At 45.6% G+C, this 24,969-nt stretch overlaps 1 protein-coding gene across 3 annotated transcripts in view; it reads right to left on the bottom strand.

Moving 5' to 3' along the window:
• The window catches only part of NDST4 (N-deacetylase and N-sulfotransferase 4), a 2,547,020-nt gene that overhangs the window by 1,394,498 nt on the left and 1,127,553 nt on the right, over positions 1-24,969 (bottom strand). For all 3 annotated transcript variants that reach the window (XM_069631065.1, XM_069631066.1, XM_069631067.1), the window contains one exon: positions 10,522-10,707. In XM_069631065.1, coding sequence (XP_069487166.1) covers positions 10,522-10,707 — 186 coding nt within the window. The remainder of the gene's footprint in view (positions 1-10,521; positions 10,708-24,969) is intronic.

Raw genomic sequence — 24,969 nt, 5'->3', positions numbered from 1 at the left:
CAGTTAACAATTGTCCTGGGCAATTGGAGTGAAAGGGATAGGGTACTAGATGGAATTCGTACCCTAGTGCTCTAGCAAGGCTGTCTGTGACCCCTGAGGAAAGATGATGGGTCACGCAACGCACAGGCACCCCTAAAACAAAATTTAACGTGCACGCAAACCCTGGTAGACCACGTGTGTGGAAAAATGAACCCTCACTACGCTGTGGCACCCAGAAACACAAAAATAAGCAGACACGTGATATACGCAGCCTACAATGACCTCTAAAGGGGTACGCGACACACGGGGGCAACCACAGTCGGAAAATACGTGTGTGACTCACCGTCTGCCTGGAAAAAGAACGTGAAAAAGATGCACATGTGCGTGTTGGCAGCACCCCCGCCAAAAGAAGAAATTAACGCTGTCTGAGGAAACATGGGAGTACCAACTGGAACCATTGTGAAGTAATTGCGTGTGAACCGACAAGAAGTACAAGAATCACCCGCTCGCTCTCCACAAAAAGCACGTACAAGAAAATGGTATCATACGCGTACCTTTTAAGCCAGCCCACACGTGCAACGTCACTTACGTGCGTACGCGCTAAGGCCCTTTCCTCCAATAGCACGCTGACATGCATTTTTCTCACGTGCTGATTCACTATGTGCCTGTGTTGTGGGAAACGCCTGCGTGTGTAACGTCACAGACGCCGCTTACGCGCAAAGGGCCTTTCCTCGAATTACGCACTGACGTGCACTTTTTTCATATGCCAAATCACTCCGTATGAAGTTGGCCACGTGAAAACACACGGAAGACCACGCTCCTGCCCAAAAGGTATTTTCCTGCCCCCAAGTGCCCCGAGCATGCTCCCACCTGCCATCTGCTGATGCCTGCCTGCTGCCCACGTGCCCTGCTATTTGGTGCCTGCACGTCAGCCATCTGCAGGGGTCCAGTTGCTGTGTCCACCTCTGCTAGAACAGAAGACTCCCGACTGGGATACCATCGCTCCACAGCCCAGCCCCAGGACCTAGTTGCCCACCCACGCCTGCCTCGGGGGTCACCATGTCGGGGCAAACATCATATGAGACCACTGGTGATCCCCAGCCAGAGAGGCAGAGGGCCACCAGCTTCAGTGAGAAGGAAGTTGGTGTCCTGGTGGAGCATGTCCTGGGGCATTATGATGCCCTCTTCACACCATTGCGCGCCGATAAGGAAGGATGGGAGAGGATCTGGGAGGACGCCGTGGTTGCCATCAACGCAGAGGGGGTGGCAACCCGCGACATCAAGCACGTCCGGAAGCGCTGGGAGGACCTCAGCTCCAGGACCCTCAACAAGGCCCGACGCCTCGTGAAGGCAGAGGATGCAGTGGGGTGCTGGGTCCACCTGAGCAACATCCAGTTGAGGGTCCTGGAACGCCTAAGCCCAGCGCTCCACACCCAGATCCTTTGTAGGAAGACCCTTCTGGAGTTGAGCGGTAAGTGGCCATGCATTGCTGTGTGAAACAGGGCATGTTGCAGTGTGCTGGTAGTCAGCTACTTGCCTGTATGTGTAACATAGGCTATGTATGGATGTGTGTGCGCCGGGACATCATGGTAATGCAAGTGAGACCAGTAATGTGTGAACCACATGGATGGTGCATGTGTTCCAATGAGACATGGGGAGCTGCATGCGGAATGCACACATGAATGCATGCCCATCCCTGTTCTTGGACATGGGTGGGGGGTGAGAGATGGGTGCTTCTCTCATGTACATGTATGGTGTGCATGTCTGTGTGTCTGAGAAGCGTGTGTGTGACTTTGAAATGCCATGGATACATGACACATGTCCATGACGATGTGTAGTTTCACTCATGCAGTCTGGTCACCATTGTAACCACTGGGCCTCATTACGACCCAGGCGGTTAGTTACCGCCTGGGTCGTACTCTTACCACCATGGTGTAAACTACATTTACACCATGGTGGATGGCGGATTTACCGCCCCATTCCAAGGTGAGTGAGGCGGTAAATCCCCATTTCCCATTTACCCTTCCCCATTCCCATTTTTGCCCCATTGGGCATAATGGGAGTGGGGAAGGCGCTAATTACGCCACCGTAAATTACGGTGGCGTAATTAGCACCATGGTCCCTTAGCGCCATGGATGTTAACGCCTGCAAAAAGCAGGCGTTAAACTCACAATGGCGGAAAGGGACCTCGGAATCAGGCGTTAAGGGTCGGCGCCGTTTACGCCGCCGTTAACCCCTTAATGCCTGACTCGTAATGAGGCCCACTGTGTCTGTGGTGTACGAGCCATGATGCATGACCCTCCGGTGATGTGTGTGCATGGTATCAGTATGAGCCATGAGTTTGAAGGCAACATTTATGTCCATGGAGGGCCTTGTACATGGATGCTGATGTTGATTGCATGCACCGTGCCTGTTTCTGCATGTGTGTTGCATGCATTGACCCATGTGTTCTGGAGGGACAGGATGGAAGTGACGTTTGACAGTGCCACTCATGTGTTATTGCTTCCTGTCTAGGGGACTATTGTACAGTGCCCTGATGATTGTGTTCTATGTCTCCCTCTACGCAGCGTCGAGTGAAGAAGAGGGCGGAGATGGCGCTGTGAAGCCAAACGGCGGGGATGCCTCCACCGGGCGGCGACGCAAGGCCCAGCCACCCACCCAGGAATTGCCATCAAACGGGAGCGAGGGGACTGGTGCCGCGTCTGCCACTATGGCTGTAGCGGAAGGGCCGGTTGAGCCCCCACAGGGGCTTGCAATGGCGGAAGACGGTGCAGAGACATCCAGGTTGGTGGTCTCCACAGAGGAGGAGGAGCCCTCTAATGAGCCGCACATGGGGCCTGGTGGGGGTAGTGCCACTGGTGCAAGTGGTGCAGTCCAGGGCCAAGGTCAGGAGGCAGCAAAGGTCACCGCGGAGGGGCCTGTGCATGTTGCTGTCCCTGACCCTGTAAATGCACCACCATGCACCAGCAGGCATGCCCCATCCCAGGCCCGTCCGCAGGTAGGGTGGAGGCCCACGTCACCTGGCTCTCCACTACCTGCGGACGAGGGGTCCCATGACCGTATGGGCTCCGTCCTGATTGGTGTCGTGTTGCACATGCGTGACATTCGTGATACGTGCGCGCTTCCTGGGGGGAGCACGCACGCCATCACGAAGAGCTGCGTGGCAACGTGCCACTGTTGGGAGGGACCCTGGTCGGTGGGTTCCTACATGTGTCGTGCAGTCTGGCGGACCTCTCCTTCTATGTGGAGACTATGCGCCAGTCGTTCTCCCTGCCGTCTTCCGGCCCAGGTTCCACCAGGGCCCCCTGTGGACCTGGCCCGACCAACACAGCCAGCTTGGTGGAGATCCCATCCCTGCCACAGCCGGGAGTCGGCAGTCCAGTAGGGGTGGACACCCCAACAACTGGAGACCAGCAGATGGAGGATGTGCAGGCATCATCGGACAGGGCACATGGACAGCAGCAGCAGCAGGCTCTAGGTGGGAGCGATGATGGCTCGGGGCCATCAACATCAGAGGGGCAGGCATCGGCCAAAGGGCACGAGAACCCTGGAATGGGAGTGTCTTCCGTGTGGCTGCGGTTGGGCCAGCGTATAGATGCAGAGCGGCTGCAGGCGGAAGAGGCGCGGCTCACCATGGCAAGGGCGGAGTTCTCCATGTATCGGGCGTTGAGGCGGGCTGAGTGCCTCGAGGCAACTTGCATGCAGTTGGAACAGGCCATAAGTGCATCCCTGCGAGACCTCTGGGCCAGGAAAGAGTCCCACCTCCAGGAGATAGACATGGAGTTCGATGATGCCCTGGCCCGAAACATCACAGAGTGAGCCGCAGGACTTGCCCGCCGCCATTGTATATAATTAGTTCGTGATAGGTTTCCTTTATTTAATTTTTTTTTTGGGACGCTTGGACAATGGCCCACGTTTTTGTATATAGTTGTAAATTAGGCATTGTATATAGGGTTTTGTATATAGGTTTCATTTCATTTGTTGGGCTCATGGACCTTTGATGCAATATTTGTACATAGTTGGACAGTGGATTTTTTTTCTTACATCATTTACCCTCACCATGGATCAATGGATTTTTTGGATTTTGGTTTCCTTTGGATTTACTTTGGTGGACAAGGATTTTTGACAAACTTTATTTTGGATTCATTTGGATTGTGTCATCATTATTATTATTTTTTGTTTTGGACATGCCTTTTTTTCTTGTTTATGATTATTATAATTTTTTTTATTTTGATTTAATTGTTTTGCAATTTTTACAAAAGGCAAAAAAGAGAAAATTCATTCTCCAGTATAGTTCTCGAGTCTTATTTTATCACCTGATTTGGGTTATGAAACAGTATTTCTCTGGTAGTGTCTAGATCTTGCAGAATGGAAAGGTTGGACTGCTCCCATCTACTAAGCATTCTGTTATTGCCACACTCAATTTCTTTCCAAATGAGGTCCAAGACTTTATTTTTCGGAGCGTTGGTGACTTTGCGGTACAACGTGAGGCTAGCTCTCATCTTTAAGGCCAAAAGTGAGGTTAGACAGAGTTCACTTCTTATCAAGACTATCGGAGTGGAAATAGCCAGGCCAAGTACTCCTCGCCAAAAAAAACCTGCGTATTTTGCCCAGTTCAAATCCGGCATCGTAGGCATTGCGTCGGTGCCATAGATCAAGGCAGGGACAGCTTTAGATTTATAAAATCTAATAGTTGGAATGATGGCAAATCTTCCATGTTTTCTGTCCACTGCTTTGGCTTGTGCCGTAAGATTTTTCAATTTTGACCAAAGGAAGTCTTGCATGGTCAGTTATCCCTTGTCGTTACTGATCATAATGCCCAGGTACATAAAGGCGTTGACTTTTTCTAAGTTCCTCCCTTCACATCTCCACAGGAATTTTTGTTTTCTTTTGGCTGCGGTTCCCAGTATTAGTATTTTGGTTTTGTCGTTGTTCAATTTCAAGTTGATTTCTGCCAAGTAGCGTACTTGGTGATCTAGTTGGCGTTGCAGGCCTATAGGTGTTAAGTCCATCAAAATGCGTAAAGTAATCGCTCTATCTTGAAGCCTTCAAGCGAAGGTGGAAAACATCTGACGAGGTCTGTTGATCTCCCTTAGTCTGCAATATAGGCATTGTATAGAGCTGGTGCAAGGGGGCAACCCTGCTTTACGCCTCTTGAGGTCTGTATTTCGTTAGACAGTCTCCCCTCGGCACTAAGGCGCAGGCGTATGGAGGTATCGTGGTGTAAGGCTTTTATGGGTTCCAAGATCGCTCGCGGGCAAGCTGTGTCTTCTAATTTTCCCCATAGGCGCTGCCGATTGACCTGGTCAAAGGCCTGGACCAGGTCAATAAAAGCCATGTAGATGGTAGGGCCCCCCTGTGCTACTTTAGCTTTCAGGGAACTCAGGAGAAGAATGTTAGTTGTTGTCCCTGAATTCTTCACAAAACCATTCCGGAAGGGGTCTGCTTGATCTGTTTCTTGGATCCAAGTTTGAAATGCGTCCAGTGCCATGGAAGCAAACACCTTGCCCATGACATCCAAGAGAGCGATGGGTCGATAATGGCTCAGATCATCGGTCGAGCATCTCTTGAAAATGGGCACGATGATGCCTTTTTTCCAAGAAGGAGGAATTTCGTGGAGATGGTTGCAATTTTCAAAGATCTTGCTCATTATGGATGCCCACAGTTCGGGGTGCTTCTTGAGCTCCACATTGCAGATACCATCTGGCCCAGGAGCCCTCGAGTTGTTCAATTTTTTTATCTTTAGTAAGATCGATGCATCATCGACGGGGATGTTCCATGGTTCGTGTTCGTGCTCTGGTGTTTTATCGGCTAGAACTGGCAGGGGGTTCTTGTCTGTTGTTGGCGCAAACAGATTTGAAAAATGGGCTATCCATTTGGCCTCTCCAACGTTATTCTGGATATCCCCGGTCGTTTTGTTAAGAGTCCCCTTAATCAAATTCCAGAATTCTTTTGTTTTGTTTCCACAAATGGCAGATGGCATTTGCTCTGCATCATTCTGGTACAACTTATATCTGTAGTGTCTCAGCCAGCTCTTGTAATCCTGAACAGCAGATACCCATAAGTTAATTTTTTTTACTGAAGGTGATTTGAGATAGTTTTTTTTTTAATCATCGATGAGACTTTCTTTTTTCCACGAGATCGCTGTTGTATGAGTGCAGGTGACCAGTGACATATTTGAAAGTCTTTGTGACTGAGGTTGTGAACCTCGTCAGTAGTGGAGTGTAATCCAAGTCACTACTGTTCGTTTCTCCACAGGTCGATAGATTATGATGAAGCCGAGAGTATTGGGAGTCAAGTTCAGGCAGGCCTTTGCCCGATATCCTTACTCGGTTCCCGGTAGTCGACGTCTCCAAGGGAGTCAAATTATAGAGATATTTTGGCCTGATCTTCAAGCCTTATGTGACAAGAAGATTGTGGTCACTGGACTTCGTTTTTTCGACCCTGAAGCTGTAAATCGACGGAAAAAGGTCCTTGGAAACAAATACGTGGTCGATTACAGCTTGTTGGAGTCCTCTTTCCCACGTCGGGATCGCAAGGTTTGCTTTGACTCGGAGCCAATGAAGATTATGCATGTCCCTGGAGGTCATTAATTGTTTTAACAGTTTCCCTCTTTGCCTCACCAGGCGATCTTCGTCTTGTTGTTTAAATTCACGTCTGGTACCTTCCCATGTTGCGGTAAAATCACCATTTATAATGGTGGCATGATGTTGGATTCTCTCATCAGCTTCGTCTAGCAACGTAAGAAGGACTGTTTCGAACTCTGCTTGAGATGTGGTTTCTGGGTTCCAATAAATATTCAGTAAAAGTATGTTTCCCTCTTTTTGACTAGATGGTACGTTCGGCAAGTTTGTACATTTTAAGATCATTGCCCGAATCCAATTAGGAGAGGTCAAGACTTCGGTCAATTCCACTCCGGAAACTGATCGAAGGGCAGTTATGAGACCAGCCAAGGGACATCCTGCAGCCCCTTTATTTGCAGCAGTAAAGATGATTTTGTATCCATCCAACTGGGGTTTTGAGGTCAACCATGTTTCCTGCAAGCACAGGACATCGAAGTGACCTAAATTGACATCACTCACTTTGGTTAGGTGTTTGAAACCCCGTGTTTTCCAACATCCTAATTTTAAGCAGTTACGTAAGGTGGTTTTGAATCCGTTTTCCTGTTTCCATCCATCTGGTGAACTGTTTCCCTCTTCAGTAGGTGGTTGCTAAGCCTTCCGATTCTGATTTCCTTCTGACTTGTGCCATGTCCAAGGCCGTCCCTGATCCCCCTCTTGTCCTTTCGGATTCTTCCGAGATGACGGTTTTTGGGATTGAAGGGGAGATCGGTAGGGCCTGGCGACATGTCGATCGGATGTGGAAGGCTTACGCATTTGTTTATTCAGAGGAACGGAGTCCAATTCTAGATTGGTTGGTGCTCCCAGTCTCTCATTAGACCGATCATGATGGTTAGTACGCGAATAAGTCGTCCAGCTCGTGTAGTGAGTGCGCGGAGCGTCAAACTTTGTCAGTGTGTTTGTAGAGTTTCTAGGGTCTACATCTGAGTGTTTTCGTAAATTGGGTTTGGCGTTAAGGTGATGGATTTCTGTTACTTCATAGCCCAACAGCGACAGACTGTCTGTTTCTTTCAGTAGTTGAAGGTTGATGACTTTTGAATTGAGATGAATGTATGAATAGTCGCTTCTTCCAGATGTACTCGGTTCCACCATCCATAGGTCGATGTTCCGTATACAAAAAAGCGTAAGTATTTGGGCCAAAATTTTCAAAACATTGGTTCTATCAGTGGTTCGCCTCCGACCTTGGAACCAATTCTTTTCAGTCTAATGATACATTCACTAACAATTTGCTTTGAGTGAGCCTTTTGGTCCATTTCTCTCTCTTGTCTTATCGTTCTTTTAATGCTTGTGGCTGCATGGTAGTTCTGTGAGCTGGATGATGGTCTATCTCTAGCTCCTCTTTGCTCTTCGTCTTTGAAGTTTTCCTGATCGATTTTCTGATCAATATGATGAGAGTGCCGATCGACAGACCGAGATCTGTATCTTCTCCTAAGATTTTCAGATGTCTTATTCGTTGGCTCGCCACTTTCTTTGGTTACTATCCGAGGTCTTGGATTGTCTAGAGGTCCAGAATGGGCTTTAGGCCTTTTTTTCAAAGACGTCGGTTGGCGTAGAGATTGGTCGTGTAATCGTACTTTGATAGAGGGTTCCCGTTTAGAAGATGGAGTGAAGACCTCATCGCTTTTCCGCTTTGAGGTTTTTCTTATGCTAGTGTCGGAACCCGTCTCGTCGATGGTAATAGAACTCCAGTCAAGTTGATCATCTTCCACCGGTGCCAAGTTGGCAATTCTCTCCTGTTCCGGTGAGTTCATAATAATGGGTTGATGATTCGACGGAGCTGAGTGGTTTGCTGGGAACTTAGGTGTTGTATCTCGTGTTTTTTCTGCCTTTTTGGCTTGGTTTTTTGTACTTGACGTGCATTGAAGTGTTACTATCTTTTTTTTGTTTTGATTCGTGCCAAAGTAATCCAGCGGTTTGTGTTGATTGAAAATACTGTAGAAAAAGACCTTAGGATTTGTGGCCTGTTTCTTGGCCTTTTCTTTCCGCTTACTTTCCGGTTTTATATAGGAGAAAGGATTGATGTGTCTGTTCTTGTAGTAGATGCACTTAAGCAGGTTCTGAGTTTGATCTCTTCCTCATCTTCTATAATTGCGATTATGACATCAAGCAGCTCCAATGAGGGGTCCGGTGCCAGAATATTGGTGTTTTGAGGATGGCAATCTGCTGCATTTGGTTGGTCCAAGGATACATGTGATGTTATATCTGCAGTAGTTTGGGTCTGTTTAGATGCTCGATTGTCATTTTCTCCTCCCCTGTCTTCGGAGGATTGCAAAATTCTGGAGAAAGCCAATTTGAGTGATTGATCTATTCTAGATGACAAGTTTCCCTCAGTACCGACGATATGGCCTTCTAAGTAGTTCAGCTTTGATTGCATCAAAGCAATTATTGACATCTGATCACGTAGAGTGTCGTTGATACTCTCGTACAGTTTACTAAAGGGAGCCAGAGCGATCGTCACCGTAGACATAATAGACATCAGATCTGCCTTTTTATGCAAGGGTGTCGGTTGCGATGGCGGCATTGCCCACCTGAGTCAGGGCCTGACCCGCAATACTGGGTGGATGGGGGTGCTGGGGGACATGAGTCGGGCCTGACCCTCAATGCTGGGTGGATGGGGGTGCTGGGGGACATGAGTCGGGGCCTGCTGGCAGGTGCCCGTCAATGCTGGGTGGATGGGGGTGCTGCTCACACAGGGCCAGAGTCGCGTGTGATTCTCCCTGCGCACCCCCGAAATACACGTACCCCGCTCGCACAGGGCCTATCGCGTGTGATTCTCCCCGTGCAGCGGGGTACGTGTATTTGGAGGGGTGCGCGGGGAGTTTTACAGGCGTATTCGTGGATGGGGGGCTGTATGCTGGTCCATTGGCCTGTGCACCATGTACAGGATTTGTGTGCTGTTCATGGCGCACGGGGAGGGGTTGGGGGTGTAACTGGTGCTGCTGCAAGGTCGCTGCGCCACTCTGCGCCACGGCTGGTTATGGATGTTTAAATCCATGAATACGCTGTGCACGGAAATGGATTTTGGCGCACGCGGCTGACGCAGACTGCCGCACGCGGCTTGCGCAGACTGCCGCACGCGCACACTGTACGCCAGCCGCATGCGCCACTTGTGCGCTGAATTCTATGAATTACCCCCTTAGTCCCAAAGCCCTGAAGATGGATCAAATATTCAAAACGTGTTGGGTATAGTTGTGGCTGACACTACATTTGAGCTTCTTGGATGATTACAATTATGTGTATTCTGTATTCAATTAATGATACATAGGTTGTAACACAACAGAGTTATATGTTGACTTTACAAAAACCAAAAATATCGTTTGAGAATTTAATTTGAGTTAATTTGTTACCTTTCGATTTATATACGATTTTATATCGGGAATATTATTTTTTTCACTTATTTACATTGAATTGCATACCTGGTATAACTGGGTGATGTTGACAGTGTTGGATGATCCACTCTGACAACATTAAAATTCTGAATAGATTTTTGTTGAATGTTGATTCTATTGACTCTCCTGTTAAAAATCATCAAATGTATTGTTTGTACTCAAAGAATAACGTTGCAGGTGCAAGGAGTTGAGTTAGACTAATAACTCGCACCTGCACCCAATAAAACTTCTCTGGACTGTTGTCCCTTAAGAGTGCAACAAGGGTTTCCTGTTGGCAACAACGGGCCTTGGTTGTTTTTTGTATTTAACAGGCAAACACACTTAACCACAGTAACTACATTACATTTCAGTTTGCATCACAATTTTTATTATAGTCCCTGTTGAAATGATGTTCTCTTGATGTTGCTTCATCGGTCCATAAACAGCCCTGAAAATATGTCTACAGATGAAAAAGGGCTGTAGATAAGATGTATTATAACAATGCAAGCTGTCGGTCTGTTAAACATAACAAAGAAAAGTCAACTGCATCATACCAGGATGCCATTGTGGATGAATCCCCGTCTGTAGCGTGCAGGCTTGAGATGCGGGTACTCTTCAGTGCTGGTGACTTTAATGCCCCAGATCTTTTTCCAGGCCTCATAAAGCTGAATGTGAACGGGATAGACACCAGAGTGGTGGGGAGCTACTGCATAGCCCATGGACGTTGGAATGCCATGCTCCTGAAACAGACAAGACAGGACAAATGATTTTCACAAGACATTAAGAATACTAGTGGAAAACAGTGCAACTAGCCCTTATTTGAAAAAGATGATTTAGTCATCGAAACACATGTAATCACAAAGGGCACCAGAATATCTCATAATAAACCAAAAGATGTGGAGGATTTGAACACTGTAAAGGGAGTAATTTGTCATCCATTTCAGTTATCTGTGGGCGCTTGGGAACAAGCCAATGTAACACCCCAAAGAGTTTCATTTTTCAAAACAGAGGAGAGGAACCAAGTACTCTGTAGTTACTTTTCCATGCGACCCTGAAAAGTCATACCAGCAATATAACCAAGAGCGCTGAGGTCCAACAACAGGATAACCCCACCGAAAGAGTTCCTCGAAAGATATACTGTTATTTATAATGCGCCTATACACAAGTGTTTCAAGGCGCAACCAGGTAGGGAGGGGAACACATGGGAGGACAAGACAAACATTCCTACTAGTCCTAGTATCATTCTGATTGTGCAAGTGCGCAGACAAGAAGTGCAGGGGAGAGGAAGGGGAGAAGTGTGCCAAGTGCAACAGTGCCCTGAATTAAGTGCAAGGAAGGCCGGGCCTCCAAGTCGAACAAGCCCCGGAAGTGCAAGGAGGCCAGGAGGCAGTGCAGGAGGGCCTGAAGGCAAGTGCTAGGGACTGGACATGGAGGGGTGGGGCAGGTGTTCCACAAAAACCAGAGGAGCACCAGGCAGCCAGTTAACATAACTGAGCTGGAGAAATGAAAGGATAGCAGAGGGAAGGCAGAGAGAAAAGGAGGAGGGGAAAGGTTAGCAGGGGTGAGGCAGAGAGAAGGAAGAGGAGAAAAGGAATTTCTTGAGTAGCTTCCGGAATTTAGGGCGGTCCAGCTCTCTGCTTGCAGAAGTGACTTACCCGGAGAGAATTGGAAATTGACGAGTGGAGGGTTCTGGAAAGAAGGTACTTAGGAAGAGAGTGTTGGAGATAGTACAGGCCGCGGCCCGGCCTCAGAAAGTCTTGTGGACGGTGCAGAGGGTCTTGAACTTGATCCTTGCAGAGAGCGGGAGCCAGTGGAGGGATTTCAGAGCCAGGGAGATGTGGTCCCTAGCTTTGAGGCTAAGGATAAGAGTTGCAGAGGGCGGAGGGTAGAGTTAAGTAGATTGAGAACAAGGCTGTTGCAATAGTCAATCCCAGTGACAACCACGGCTCTGGAGACAGTGAGCTTCTGGGGGAAGGTGAGAAAAGCTAGACTACCTCTGGGGAGGTGCAGTTGAAAATGTCACTTTTTGGAGATGTCCGTGATGTGTGGAGAGAAGGAGAGAGTGGAGTCCAAAGATGACCCCAAGATTTTTTGCCTCACATGGGGGTGAGGGCACAGGGCCAAGGGAGGCTGGTCAGAGTGAAATGGGGAAAGTGGGAGCAAGGGTCCCAATGAGAAGTATCTCTGTTTTACAGGCATTAAGGCAGAAATCGTTAGAGGCGCACCATGCCTAAAGAGCGGAGAGACATTCAGGGATGAGCAAGGAGGAGGCCAAGGGTAGCCTGAAAGAGAACTGCATGTAATCTGCATAAAACTGAAAGTTAGAGGAAAAGGTAGGGATCAGGTGGACCAAGGGGGCCAGATAGACATTGAAAAACCTGGGCAAGAGGATAGATCCCTGGGGAACACCACATGTTGAGAGTGTGATGGAGCAGAGGAAGGACCAAAGTTAAACCTGGGAAGGTTGGTCCAAGAGGAAAGAGGCGAGCCACGCCAGAACCTGATCGTTGATGCCCAGGGTATCTCATAGACGGAGAAGGGTGATCAGGATGTTATGGTTCACTGTGTCAAAAGCAGAAGAAAGGTTGAGGAGTATGAGGACAGAGGGAGAGTTAAGTCAAGGTTAGAGAGCAAATCGTAACGGGTGTTCAGGAGAGCAGTTTCTGTGCCTCTGGCTGCTCTGAAGCCAGACTGATGCTCATGGAGAAAACCAACAGATTCAGTGTGGAGGGTTAGCTGGGAGACAACCAATTTCTCCAGGAGTTTTCCCAGGAAAGGAGTAATAGAAATCGGGTGATAGTTTGCTGGGGTGGTTGGGTCAGCAGAAGGATTTTTGAGCAGTCGGTGCACAAGGGAGTGCTTGAGAGGAGACAGGGAAGACTCCAGTGGTTGCAGAGATCGGCCAAGGCTGGAGCAAGAGAGTCAATGGTGTCCTTAATGGTTCTGGAGGGGCAGGCAGACACCTGTTTGGATGAGACTTTCATAGACCGGACTTGTCTAGACACCTCATCAGGTGTGACAGGAGAGAGGGCGGAGAGGAGGAGGGGAGAAGGGGCGAACAAGGAGGGCCTGCGAGAGGTAGAGGGAGGGAGGGGAGCATTTGTATTTGTATTTGTATTTATTTGTATTTATTTATTTGTTAAGCGCATCGTTGCCCAGAGGCAGCCAGGCGCATAGTTACAAGAAGGTGGTTACAGGCAAGCATGACATGTTCCCCTCGGGGGGAATGAGAGTGAGGACAGGATGTCGTTAGCTTTAGTGGTGAAATGAGAGGCCAGGGCCGAACAGAGGGCGTGAGTGTGTGTGGTAGAGGAAAATACTGCAGTAGGATTGGCCACCTACTTGCAGATTTTAGAAAGTTTGGCCATGTTGTTACATGCCGGGTGGGAGGATGGAGAGTCTGTCGGACCAGGCCAGTTTGTCGGAGGGTGAACCTGAAGCTCCCCATTTCCATTCAGCTGCTCTGCACCAAGAATTGTACTTTTTGTCTGGCTTCAGACAGATCCTCATGACTGGGGCAAGGATGTAAACAGTGTTAGAGATTGAAAGGTGAAAGTTGGAAAGGGCTGTGTCAGGATGGGAGTCAGCCGCAGTAGTAGGTGGAGCAGAGTAGGTGGAGGCAAAGGCTGCCACTGACACTCTTCATGGGTCGTATTAACAGCTGATGGTAGTTGACCTATGATCTTCTAGGACCCAAAGGAAAAAAAATCAGACTTTCAAACAAGTGATGGTATTTTTCATTTTAAATGCACAGAGCATGACACAGTTTGCAATTACATATGACTTGAAAACATGCATGTTACCTTGTCATTATGAGTTAGGCAAACATGACACATACATATTCATAATTGTCATATTGTTTTGTTTTTAAAACATACTTATTTCATGTAAATTACAGAATATTCTTACAATCTCAGACGTTTTGATAAAACTGGTTCTCTGTTGCTCACATAATCCACACTTTAACAAGAATAGTGGTGCTATTTAGCAAAATGTGAGACATACACAAAATGTTATGGACAGTGGGCCTCATTACGAGGTTGGAGGTAACCATGGCGCTATTAGCGCCATGTCTGCCTCCATATTCTTACCGACTCCGCCCTGGTGAATGGAGCTATTACCACCCCATTCCAAGGTTGGCGGGGGCGGTAATTCCCCATTCACCAGCGCCATTCCCCATTCCCATTTGAGCCCCCATAGGGCTCAATGGGAATGGGGCAGGAGCTAATAACGGTACTGCAAATTGCGGTACCGTTATTAGCTCCAAAGTCCCTTTGCGGGTCCCGTCCTAACGCCTGGTAAAACCAGGCGTTAAGGGAGGACCCGCAAAGGGAACTCGTAGAAGGGCGGTAAGGGATTACCGGCACCGGTGCCCATACCGGTGCAGGTAATCCCTTACCGCCCACCTCGTAATGAGGCCGAAAATGCTGTTCTTGATGTCACACTTGGGGCATTATCTAGAGTGGGTGGAAATACTTTTCATTAGAGACATTGGCCAATCACACAGGTGAGCCAATGGAATTGGACTGCATCAGCCTGGCTCGAATATGGGTGGAGTTACCTGAATACAGGCACGTGCAATAGGGCTATGTGTCAGGCCATTTGTACCTGCAAACAGACTACTCAGATTATTTATCAGGGAAAACCCATTGCCAACTTGCAGACAAAAAAGCAAGGCATATCCGAAGGGAGACACAATCTATCCTGAAAGCCAGGAAGGTTACTGCGCAAAGAATATCTTGTTGCCTGGATGCTGGGTTGGGAAGGTGGAATGTGTAGCCCATTCCATTGTGTCCAGACCCTTGCTGTGTTTCATCTACTAAAGAAGGGCACGCAGTAGTCAGGGGTCCCAAAGGATCAACCATTTGGTACTAAACTCTGGCCCAGTTCCCTACCCACGCATCTAGAAAACAGTATCTGAGTCAATGTCCCTTTTTTTGTATTTATATATATTATATTCTTTGGAACGTCTCCATATTGTTTTGAATATTTCCCTCTGCATATAAAAGTAATACATTATCTCTCATGGTCTTCACATAAGCAGGAGTATGTCTGGATTTGTAAATGTCAGTGTTTAGCAGACATCACAGATTAACAGTGCGTTATTAAATCTTGCTCCCTGAATATGTAACTGTGATTAAAATAGCCAAACACTTATTTTACACAATTTATAAAAAGTTGGGGAGGGCATTGTTTGAGGGAATAGGTTTCTGTTTTACAATGTTTCAAATCGGTTCCCATCTCATTTTCCCTTGCTCAGAAATAAATGGCACAGTAATTCAAGCCATTCACTTGCCGCACTAAACAATAAGTATCATTTTAAATGCACCATTTTGCTCGTCACAGTTGATATCAAGATCATTTCAAATTCAACTCTAAATTGTGCTTATTCCTTTTTGTTGTTGTATTGGTTTATTGGATACATTAAACATTTAACAATGTTCCTCAATCTCCCTCCATCAAACTTATTTTTAAATGCATTCATACATTTAAAAAAGAAAATTGAGGGGGACGAACATTTCAGTATCAGAGAGCCAAGCGAGTTAATCTTAAACGATTTCTCCTCATAATTCCTTTTTCCTCACAATTTCTTACCCCAGCATAGCCAAGGGCTTCCTACCCCCTAGTCCCGCACCTAACCCCATGGATTTTTATTTATGATAACTTTACATCTATCTGCTACCCCACATTACTTTCAGGTTCAAAAATCTCTGTGATGAGTCTAACTAGGGCACAAGCCACACTCGTTTGTCTCCTAGATGGACCAAGTGCCACCATTTATATGCCATCATGGAGTCTACTTCCCCGAGCAACTTCCCCAAGTGGATGGATCTCTGGTTTTTAAGCCCCACACAGTGAACTACTAACTGCTTCAAAGACTCAGTTGGGTATTTTAGTCCAGAGAATCTACATGCCGTATCTAATTCATACATTTGTTTTCGTGCTCTCAATACCTCTTTGGTGGGGAAGATGTTTAGACATACTCGCATGAATTGTTCCCTGTATTTCCTGAAAGGGAACTTAATCAGATATTTCGGCAGCATTCTGAAGGCTCTGCATTCTCTGTCATAATCTCTCATCAATGCATATTTGCTCCTTTTAGTCTGGATCAATATCCAGTCAGCGTCATATACTTTCCTCTTTACTCTAGAGGCATGCGTTATGAGTCTTAATTGATCTAGTGATTACCCACTTTATGTTCATCCGTACCTGCATGGAGGTTCCTGAATAGAGTTCTATGATTGATTCCAACAAATCTCTAGGGCAGCCAAATGTCCCAAGGTTTTCGTCTAGAAATCCCATCGAAAGCCTGCTCCAGGTCCACAAATGCTACATGGATTTGCATGTTTTCCCTCATAGCATGTAGCTCCAGCATATTCCTCAGGAGCAGGTTAACTTATGTACCAACCCCCTTTACGAAAACCATTTGACAGGGGTCTAGGATCTCTGCTGCCCCGGCCATTTTGCAAGGTGGTCCAGTATCAGTGAAGCAAAGAGCTTTCCCAAAATGTCAAGGAGGGCTATAGTGCAATAGTTCCTCGGATTCTCCCTTCCTGAAAATTGGCATGATCACTGCTCTCTTCCAGGAAGAAGGAACCCTCTTTTTCCTCATTACCAGTTGAAAAAGCCCATAAGCAAATTCAACCCATTGTTCAGGAGTTTGTCGTAAGATACTGTTGGTAAGGCTATCTGGGCCCGAGGCTCTAGAGGTACTCAGTTTTCCAATTAGGGACAGGATGTCACTTTTTTTTAAATTTCCATGACCATGGGCCACCCAACCCACCCCCGGGGCCAGTATTACCCTCCCCTAAGGGATCAGTACAGAAAAGGGTTTCAAAATGTTCTACCCAGATATCTTGTGCCAGATATTTTATGCCACACACACCATCTGCACTGCATCCTGTGTGTTACCCCGGTCATTGATTAGTTCCCAAGTTTTTCTTACTTAATGTTTTTAGCATCAGTTTAACTGATATCTTTGCTTTTTAAATGGCGCCCGCCAGTTTTTGGACTGTTGTCTTCTTTGTTTTAATTTTAGATCTCGCCAGAACCCTTGAAGTTTCTTCAATTTTGTAATGTCTTGTCTGAAATGCTTCCTAGCCTCCACCATTTCATTATTGTAGCTGAATTTGTGGGAGTATTTGGAGTATCCATGAGTACATTTCTTCATCACAAATTGCGCTTATAAAAGGGGTATACTCCAGATCGCCATCACCCTCAAATTGACCTTCTCGCCATTGTTTTGTTAATCTCAGGACTTCTTCTGTGGTGATCGCTAGTCTATTTCTACACTCAGATACAGACACCTTAATGTTAGTGGTAGGGGATCTTTTAACCGGTCCACGTTTCCAACATAATGTCAGTAGAGAGTGATCGCTGCATTTCATTTTGTTGATGACCAGGGAGTTCACTTCCTGCTGGACATTTAAAGAAACAAAGAAATAATCAAGTATATTCCTAGCGTGGCCATTACACCATGTATATTTAGCCGGAATATCCCCCCTCGTCTGTCCATTCAGTAAGTGAAGGCCCCTTGCCTCCATTTCCATCATCCATCATCCATCTACTAGCCCTTTCTTAGTGCCCACAGCCTATATGTTTTTCAGTTTGATCAGGTGGCCTTATTTAATCTACACAGTATTTTACGTTTAAATCGCTGCAGAGTATTGTGTGGACAAAGTTCCTTTCAGCTCTTGTTGAATCAATCAAGTTTGTAATAGATGACACAAAATCAATTTCTTTCCTTTTAGCTGGATTCCAATATACATTCAGAAGCTGAACCACCTTAGGCTGCCCTCCTCCTGGAACCCCAATTTCCAATATCAACATTTGGACCCTAGGATTAGGATTATGATATTTTAAGACATGCATGTCTTTGTCCATTTTGATTAATGATAGTAGACCCGAGTAGGGTCTGCCTTTTGGGCTTTGTATGACCGGATTTAAGAAGCTTATAAATCTTTCACATATCAGTGGTTCTCTTAGCCAGCACTCCTGGAAGCACAAAATGTCATGAGTCTTTAATTCCAGTTCTTTATTAGTGAAAAAATTATGAAAGCCCCAAGTGTTCCAATATCCTAATGTGAGGTCCTCTCCAGTGTTTGTTATCTCACATTATGTGTCATTACCGTGGGAGAGAGCCCCCGACACCCATGTCCAATCCTCCATTGTCTCTTTATCCAATGGTAGGCCTTGCTGGTGGGCTACTCGTCGGGGCTCTTTCCTGGAAGCCTCAAAAGTCACAGTCACTGTGTCCCTGTATCTAGCCCACTCATTTGTAGAATATTCTTCAGAGATTCTAGATGGGTTGGTAGTGCAAAGTTGGTGATTAAGTACATTCATATAATCTGCCGTTTTATTAACATTCTTCTCTTGAGAATGGGGTGATTTCCCCCTCTCTATGCTGTTCTACTTTGCTGCTTGGAATTTTCATTTTCTTTTAAATCGACCCCTAAAGTTCTTAACATTTCTGCTGCTTCAAGAAGGATGTTTTTAACCAATTTTGTTCTGAGGTGCAAAAGTACCCAATCCATTTGCATCTCCTTAGCAAATTCCACCACCAGGATGTTGTCCGAAGATACGGCACTCAGGGTTGGAATGTGGTGGAGCAGGGTCATAACATTTCTTCTATTAAGAATTAGATTTTCTTCGGATTTGATCACACATTCCAGAGATAAAAACAGGTAATTATTGCATGTTATTTTTTGGGGTCTCAAACTAGGCTGTTCAATATTCATCTTTGGCCCCACTTTTGACTTAGTTCCTTCCATTGCCATGTCATTTTCATCTACCAACATACATTTGGCATTCATAGTGAGGAATGTTACCCCACTCTGCTGGCAAGCTTGAGTTTCCATTTGGTCTCTGACAGCCACAGGCTGGCAGGCTTGAATTTCCATTTGGTCTCCGACAGCCGCCAAAGAGTCCAGGTTTGTATTTTCCAAGGCACTGGTATCTTTAAGAGACTCATTTTCTTCATTGATTTTTCCAAGTATTCTGAAAATTTCATACTAGATTTCTCTAGATGCTCCTCACTTTCAGTAATTAGGATACCCTGGGCTTGATCCATCTCCAGCTGCCCTCTTGCTTCCTCACTCTCCCATTCTTTTAGATTGCTTGTCTTCTTTTCTCCATTTAAGCCCACTCCTAACTAATTGTCTTGCGGTGGGGGAGATTTCAAGTTTTGAAAAAAAACATGTTTGCCGCGTTGGATTTCAGGCCCTTTTCTGCAGGCTTATTTTTTGTTTTTTCCTGCATTCTTGTATTTTCTTCCAACAGTTAACTTTTGCACTTTTTCCCAAAATAGTGAAGTTAGACCTTGAGGACACTGTCTTTGATTGTTTCAGTTGCTGTTTTTCTAGTTTTTTCCTGTTTCTCTCTCCCGTTCTTCCACCCAGAGGGATTCCCTTTCAACATACCCCTCCTTATGTTTATCTGTCAGATTCCGGCACACCTTTTTTGGGGATTTCCAGTTCTTTCCTTTTTTTTGTAGATGGTTACATTGGTCCTCTAGTTCTTCATTCCTAAGGTTTTTATCCAAGCGTATCCTCTCAGAATTTCACAATGGCGTCGCCAATGGAAATTGGGCCTTGTACATCTCCTTTTGTGGGCATTCCTTCTCTGTCCTTGGAGACTTAGGATTCAGTTTAGAAGTAATTCCTGGGAGACCATTTTAAAAGTTCTTAGTACATGACATAGTGGAGTCAAACAGGACCCGCAACCATTTTGCGAATCCACCACTGCGTCCATAAGGGCCGCCTTGTCTACCAGCTCACCCATACCCTGGACACAGACGATTTTGCCATTGTGCCATTCATTCTGCTTCTCGATCCAGATGTGCCTGGACCGTTGTAGTAAATGATTCCAACAGACTCAGCTTATAATGCGTCATGGCTAAGAGCGTGGTCTGGTCTTTGTAGTTTTCATTCATTGTCTCATATATTTTCATGAATGGGGTGAGAGAAATGGCAATGGCTGACATTATTGCACCCTGGAGTTGGGATGGAAGGTTCCGGGTTCCCATATCCGTTACTGAAGAGATGTTTGGTGAAAAAGCCGATTCATTTAAGGATGATGTAGTGGAGTTAGACGCTGAAGGGGTATGTTCTATTCATTGAGGCTCATTGTGTTCTTCTCTATAAGATGAGGCCAAATAGTTTAAAAAAAAATATATATGTGCACCTCAATTTGACAAACTCCATTTAAGAACCCACTCCTTTCTCTCCCATACATTATTTGAACTCTCTCTTATGACTCCACTCGTTCTGCTTCAGGGTCTCCAAATGGAAGTATCTCCCTTCTAATCTGATCAAATTTAGTATAAGCGTCGAAGGGTGTCGATGCTCCGGGCTGTAGATGCTCTTATTCCTTTTAAGTCCAGGTTGTCTTGGATAGCTGCAATGTCTTTAAATAATAGTAAGACCAGAGAAGAGGTTGTGGGTCCATCCTTCTCATCCACTGTGCATAGATCACTTGTATTTTGACTCGAGTTTCCAGGCCCCTTTCATAAATTTAGCAAGAGTTGGGAAACTAAGTGTTGTGGTATGGACTCCTGACCCCCCTTCTTCATCTTCCTCATCTTGTTGTGGGGCTTGTCGTGCATCAAAGGACAGGGGTTGAGAAATGTCATGCTTTTCTGTAGTTTTAGCACATGGTTCTTGCTCCTGTTTCCAGCTTTTAGGCTCGCCCATGAAATCCCTTGGAGGATCTTGGATGGGCTGCTGTAGTTTCTCTGGTTCTCCTATGCTTGTGTGTATGTTGTTAGTTGCCAGGGGGAAGATGCCCTCTTTCACAAGCACGATGATCAGTTAGATCTGCCTGCTTTTGGTTTAACACTGCAGTGCACACGGCAGAGTTTAAGAGCTTGGGAAGCAACTGGCTCCTAGATTTAGCAGCCTCCTTTAGTTCAATTCCCACATCCAGTTCTGATTCAGAAAGCCATCCAACGCAGGGAGGCGGACCCTTGAGGTTTTTTGACTCTGTGTCTGCGAACCCATCAAGATTGCCCAAGTGTTTCCCCCTATTTACTTTGTGGTAGGATCTTCTTATAGTCCTTCCCCCTTCTTACAGCACTACTCATTTTGGCTCACGTTTGGATCACTGCGAGGAAGAGACGGCTCAAAGGCAAACACAACTTTCGCAGGGCTTGGGGGTTGCGGGTGGTAGACGGGGCAGGTGTTCACCCCGAACGACAGCTCACCATGCACCAGCGAGACATGGGACACGCACCTTGTCCCCCCCTCAATCTCCCTGCGTGCTAGACCTCCTAACCTTATACTCCACAGGTTCACCGGTCCTCCTTACGTGGTTATAGGTCTTGCTTTGCAGTGGATAGAGTCGGTATCACACCCTGTCAATGCGGCTACAGTGGAAGTCGAAACGTTCGAGTGACAGTGCCTTGCAGCCCTCGCAGCCCGCACAGACTTCACAGACTACCAACTCTGCTCTACTCCACAGCAGGAGAGAGTTTTTAAAGTCAGGCTCCTCCTGGAACAGTAGACATGGAAAAATCACTCTGGGCACTCAGCTACACAGACTGCCAACTCTCTCTCCAACACCGCTGCGCAGTAGGAGAGAGTTTTTAAAGTCAGGCAGCTCCTCCTGGAACAGTAGACACGGTAAAATCACTCAGGGTACTCAGCTGCACAGACTGCCAACTCACTCTCCAACTCCGCCAACGTATTCACATAATCACCATAAAAAAATATTTGAACTCTATTAAAAAGTATCCCTTCAAACAAACATTATTGAAATGCATTCATTTTATATTCTGACATTCTCTAAATATATCAGTGCTTTGATTTACAAATGTGTTTTGCTATTGCTGTTGCACTGTCTAAGTTTTAAAGAACATTTAATTTAAATGCTTTTCATGTGTTACACTTGTAGCTAAAGTGGGTACAAGCATTACATTATTAGATTTTTGGGATTAGCCATTCACCGATGATAATTTACATATGGATGCATATTCAAATAAGTGATGTCATTTCTGTTTTGCATGATTTAGTCATATTGATTCACAAGAGAAAGGTATGCTAAATAGCCAAATCTGTGTTTCATGACCGCCTGGATTTGCCTGCAGTGTTTCTGGCGACTTCCCCTTTGTTGCAAGGTGGAATCACTGGCCGTGACATTTCTTTTTGTTTTAAATTAAAACAAATGTTTTAAGCAAAAACGATTTGTTTAGTTTTCCAGATTGTGTGGTGGGATTGTTTTATCTTGGAATCATCAAACAAGGGTATTTATTGGCTGTACAAGAATTTGATATACAAGAAAGGTGTGAATCTGGTTGTGAGGTGGTTTGTTTTGTTACATTACAAGGATCAGGGTCCACCCAATGACTCAAACATTCCCACACACCCTTTGCAGCAATGCAAGGCACTGCATCTCACTGAACAGCCTCCCACATATGTATTTAGTTTACACAGCAAACCGTGTTTTGTGTCAAACAAGCAGACCTTAAAATATGCTTGCCTGAGGCCTTCAACATCTGGTCTGCTCTCTTCTGTCTGCCAACCCTTCCACCCAAATGGCCTTCATAAGAAGAAAGATCAAGTAATGGGCTAAACGATACAAGCAGCATGCATTAAGGCAAACCTCACAGAAGACAGCACAGTAATGTAAGATATATTAGATGATTTGACCAGGATCACTCTATCGACTGCTGGCAAATCCAGGATACAAGCATGAACGCTTTCGTTCTTCCATAGTCTTGAATTTGGATACTTATTCACCTCTTGGACTAACAGTTTATGCCATCTTTGGAGGCAATTGCCTAGGTTTTACAACACCCCATCTGAACAAACCAATTTCTAGATCTTCACCATATGAATGATATGTTAGTTTTTATAGCAACCCCTATCTGGTACAGGTACATTGCTGATAATAGCAGATCATGTTTTGCAAAACCAAGTACGTATGCAGACATGATTTATAAACTTCAGACCTAGGAAAGGCTCAGCCAGCCTTGCTGGAATGTGATATTCTAATTTTGCATATGAACAAATATCTCTGCAATAGGTGCTTCACACACTGAGCTAACTTCTGAACCATTGTGGCACTCAATTTATCAATATGCATTTCACCGTTGCCTAGTGCTCAAGATCAACATAATTCCCATAGGAAGGAAAGCATGCTACAGAGTTGTGTGGTAAGGAACACACAAACTATGTATACCACAGTGAACACAGAAAGCAATACATGACGAATTGATCAAAGCAGAATGTACTTGTCAAAACAGAAAGGCAAGGTGTTTAGACCCCAGCAGCACCCCATAAAATATCCTGACGTGTGCTATTTAGGAATGATGAACAATGGAATCTTACTTCTTCAGATCAGGCAGCTTTGTGGGGCCCCCTCCAAAGTGGGGGCCCTGGGCAAGTGCCCCTTTTGCCCTCCCATTAAAACGTCTCTGGGTGGAGTGGGAAAGAATCTACTTGTTAATAATAGTAAATATTATTAGCAGATTGAGATCGTTATTATTCTCCTCTCACCCAATCAGAATGTTCAGAACACAGTCAATAACTGCTGGTATTGACTACATTCTGAGCATTCTGACTTCAAAAGCAGGCAGTGAAACAACAATGCGATTTCCAGCTGTTTTATTTCAACAACACACCTCTCTTGGAACACGTTTTGTTTGTGGCAACATCCTTTTTAACACACCAGCTGAAAAGCTAAAATGTGGGACTATTCTTTGACTTTCTTATAGATAAACTGTCTAATTTTACATGACAGCTAATTCTTGCTCTTGCTAAACTGACTTCAGTTTAAACAAGTTTGTAATTAATAAACTGAATTTATAGAGAAAATCTTATTTATACACTACAAAAACCCCATGCACCCCACAAAAAGCATGTATTGCGACTACCACTATGTGCTAATAGCCTTAAAGACCTCGGGAGGGGTCATTATCGCTTTGCATAGTGACCCTACCCCAACTTATGGCCCTCGATTTCGCCTCATGCAGTAACACAGTGGCAGGTCATTAGCCCACGATAATGGCCCCCCTCAATCTATAAGGCTATATTATGGTGGTATTTCTGATGTTCTTTCCTAAAACACACCGTTATATGAATGATGTACTTAAATGTGTCTAGCCTAGTCAATTAACTAGTTTGGCTCTCAAAACGTCATGGCATAAGCATTCAACTGTGGCATTGTTGAATGTCTATGACCAGGCTCGGACTGGCCTATAGGGCAATAGGCCCATTGCCGAACGAAAAAGGCAAAATGCTGGTGTGGGGCAGTTTCTTTGGTCAAAGTGGCCCACTTTTTTTAGCCACTATGGGCCAGTTTGTTTATTATTTATATTGTGCACCGAGCCCTTGGGCATCTGGGCGCTAGATGAGTAACCTCACCATGCAGCTTGTAGTTTTAACCATTGTTGCTGAATAAATATTCTTTAAAATGCACAATTTGCATCACATCTTATAAAGAAACCTCCCCCTTGGGTACTATTCAAACCGTGTCACAAAAGGAATGAATGTCCATTTGCAACCGTGGACCACTTTTTTATTGGTGTCCGAGACAAATGTATTGCCCAGTCCGACCCTGTCTATGACGCATGACGGAATGCTGATGTGCCTCAGACCGGTGCACCCGTGCCCGTTGTGCGTGGTGTGGAATAGGTATGCATGTGCTGCGCATGCATTGAATAACAAGGTGACATGTAATGGTGAAATATATATAAGGCCTCACATGGCAGTATCAGTCGTGCATCAGCCATATTTTGGGGCCAACATAGTGATGAGATGCATCAATGAAATGCCCATGGCAGATAATTTAAAAAAAAGACCAACTACATATCTAAATACCACTCTGAAGTACAATACATATTTCTATAACCAAAAGAAAAAATGCTCTTGTGTGCTCTCAACGTGCAATTTTCTTGTGTGACACAACCTTGGCTTTATATGTGTGTGGAGCCTGATCCGCCCTATTATTTCCCCATATTGTCCCATATATACTGCATGGCTGTATCCCTGTGAATGCATCGCTTC

The sequence above is a fragment of the Ambystoma mexicanum genome, chromosome 6q (genome assembly GCF_040938575.1).
Source record: "Ambystoma mexicanum isolate Mex_15411 chromosome 6q, UKY_AmexF1_1, whole genome shotgun sequence".
In the NCBI taxonomy this organism is placed as follows: Eukaryota; Metazoa; Chordata; class Amphibia; order Caudata; family Ambystomatidae; genus Ambystoma; species Ambystoma mexicanum.
The sequence above is the reverse complement of the archived record's forward strand: the minus strand, read 5'-3'. Positions and strand labels throughout refer to the sequence as shown.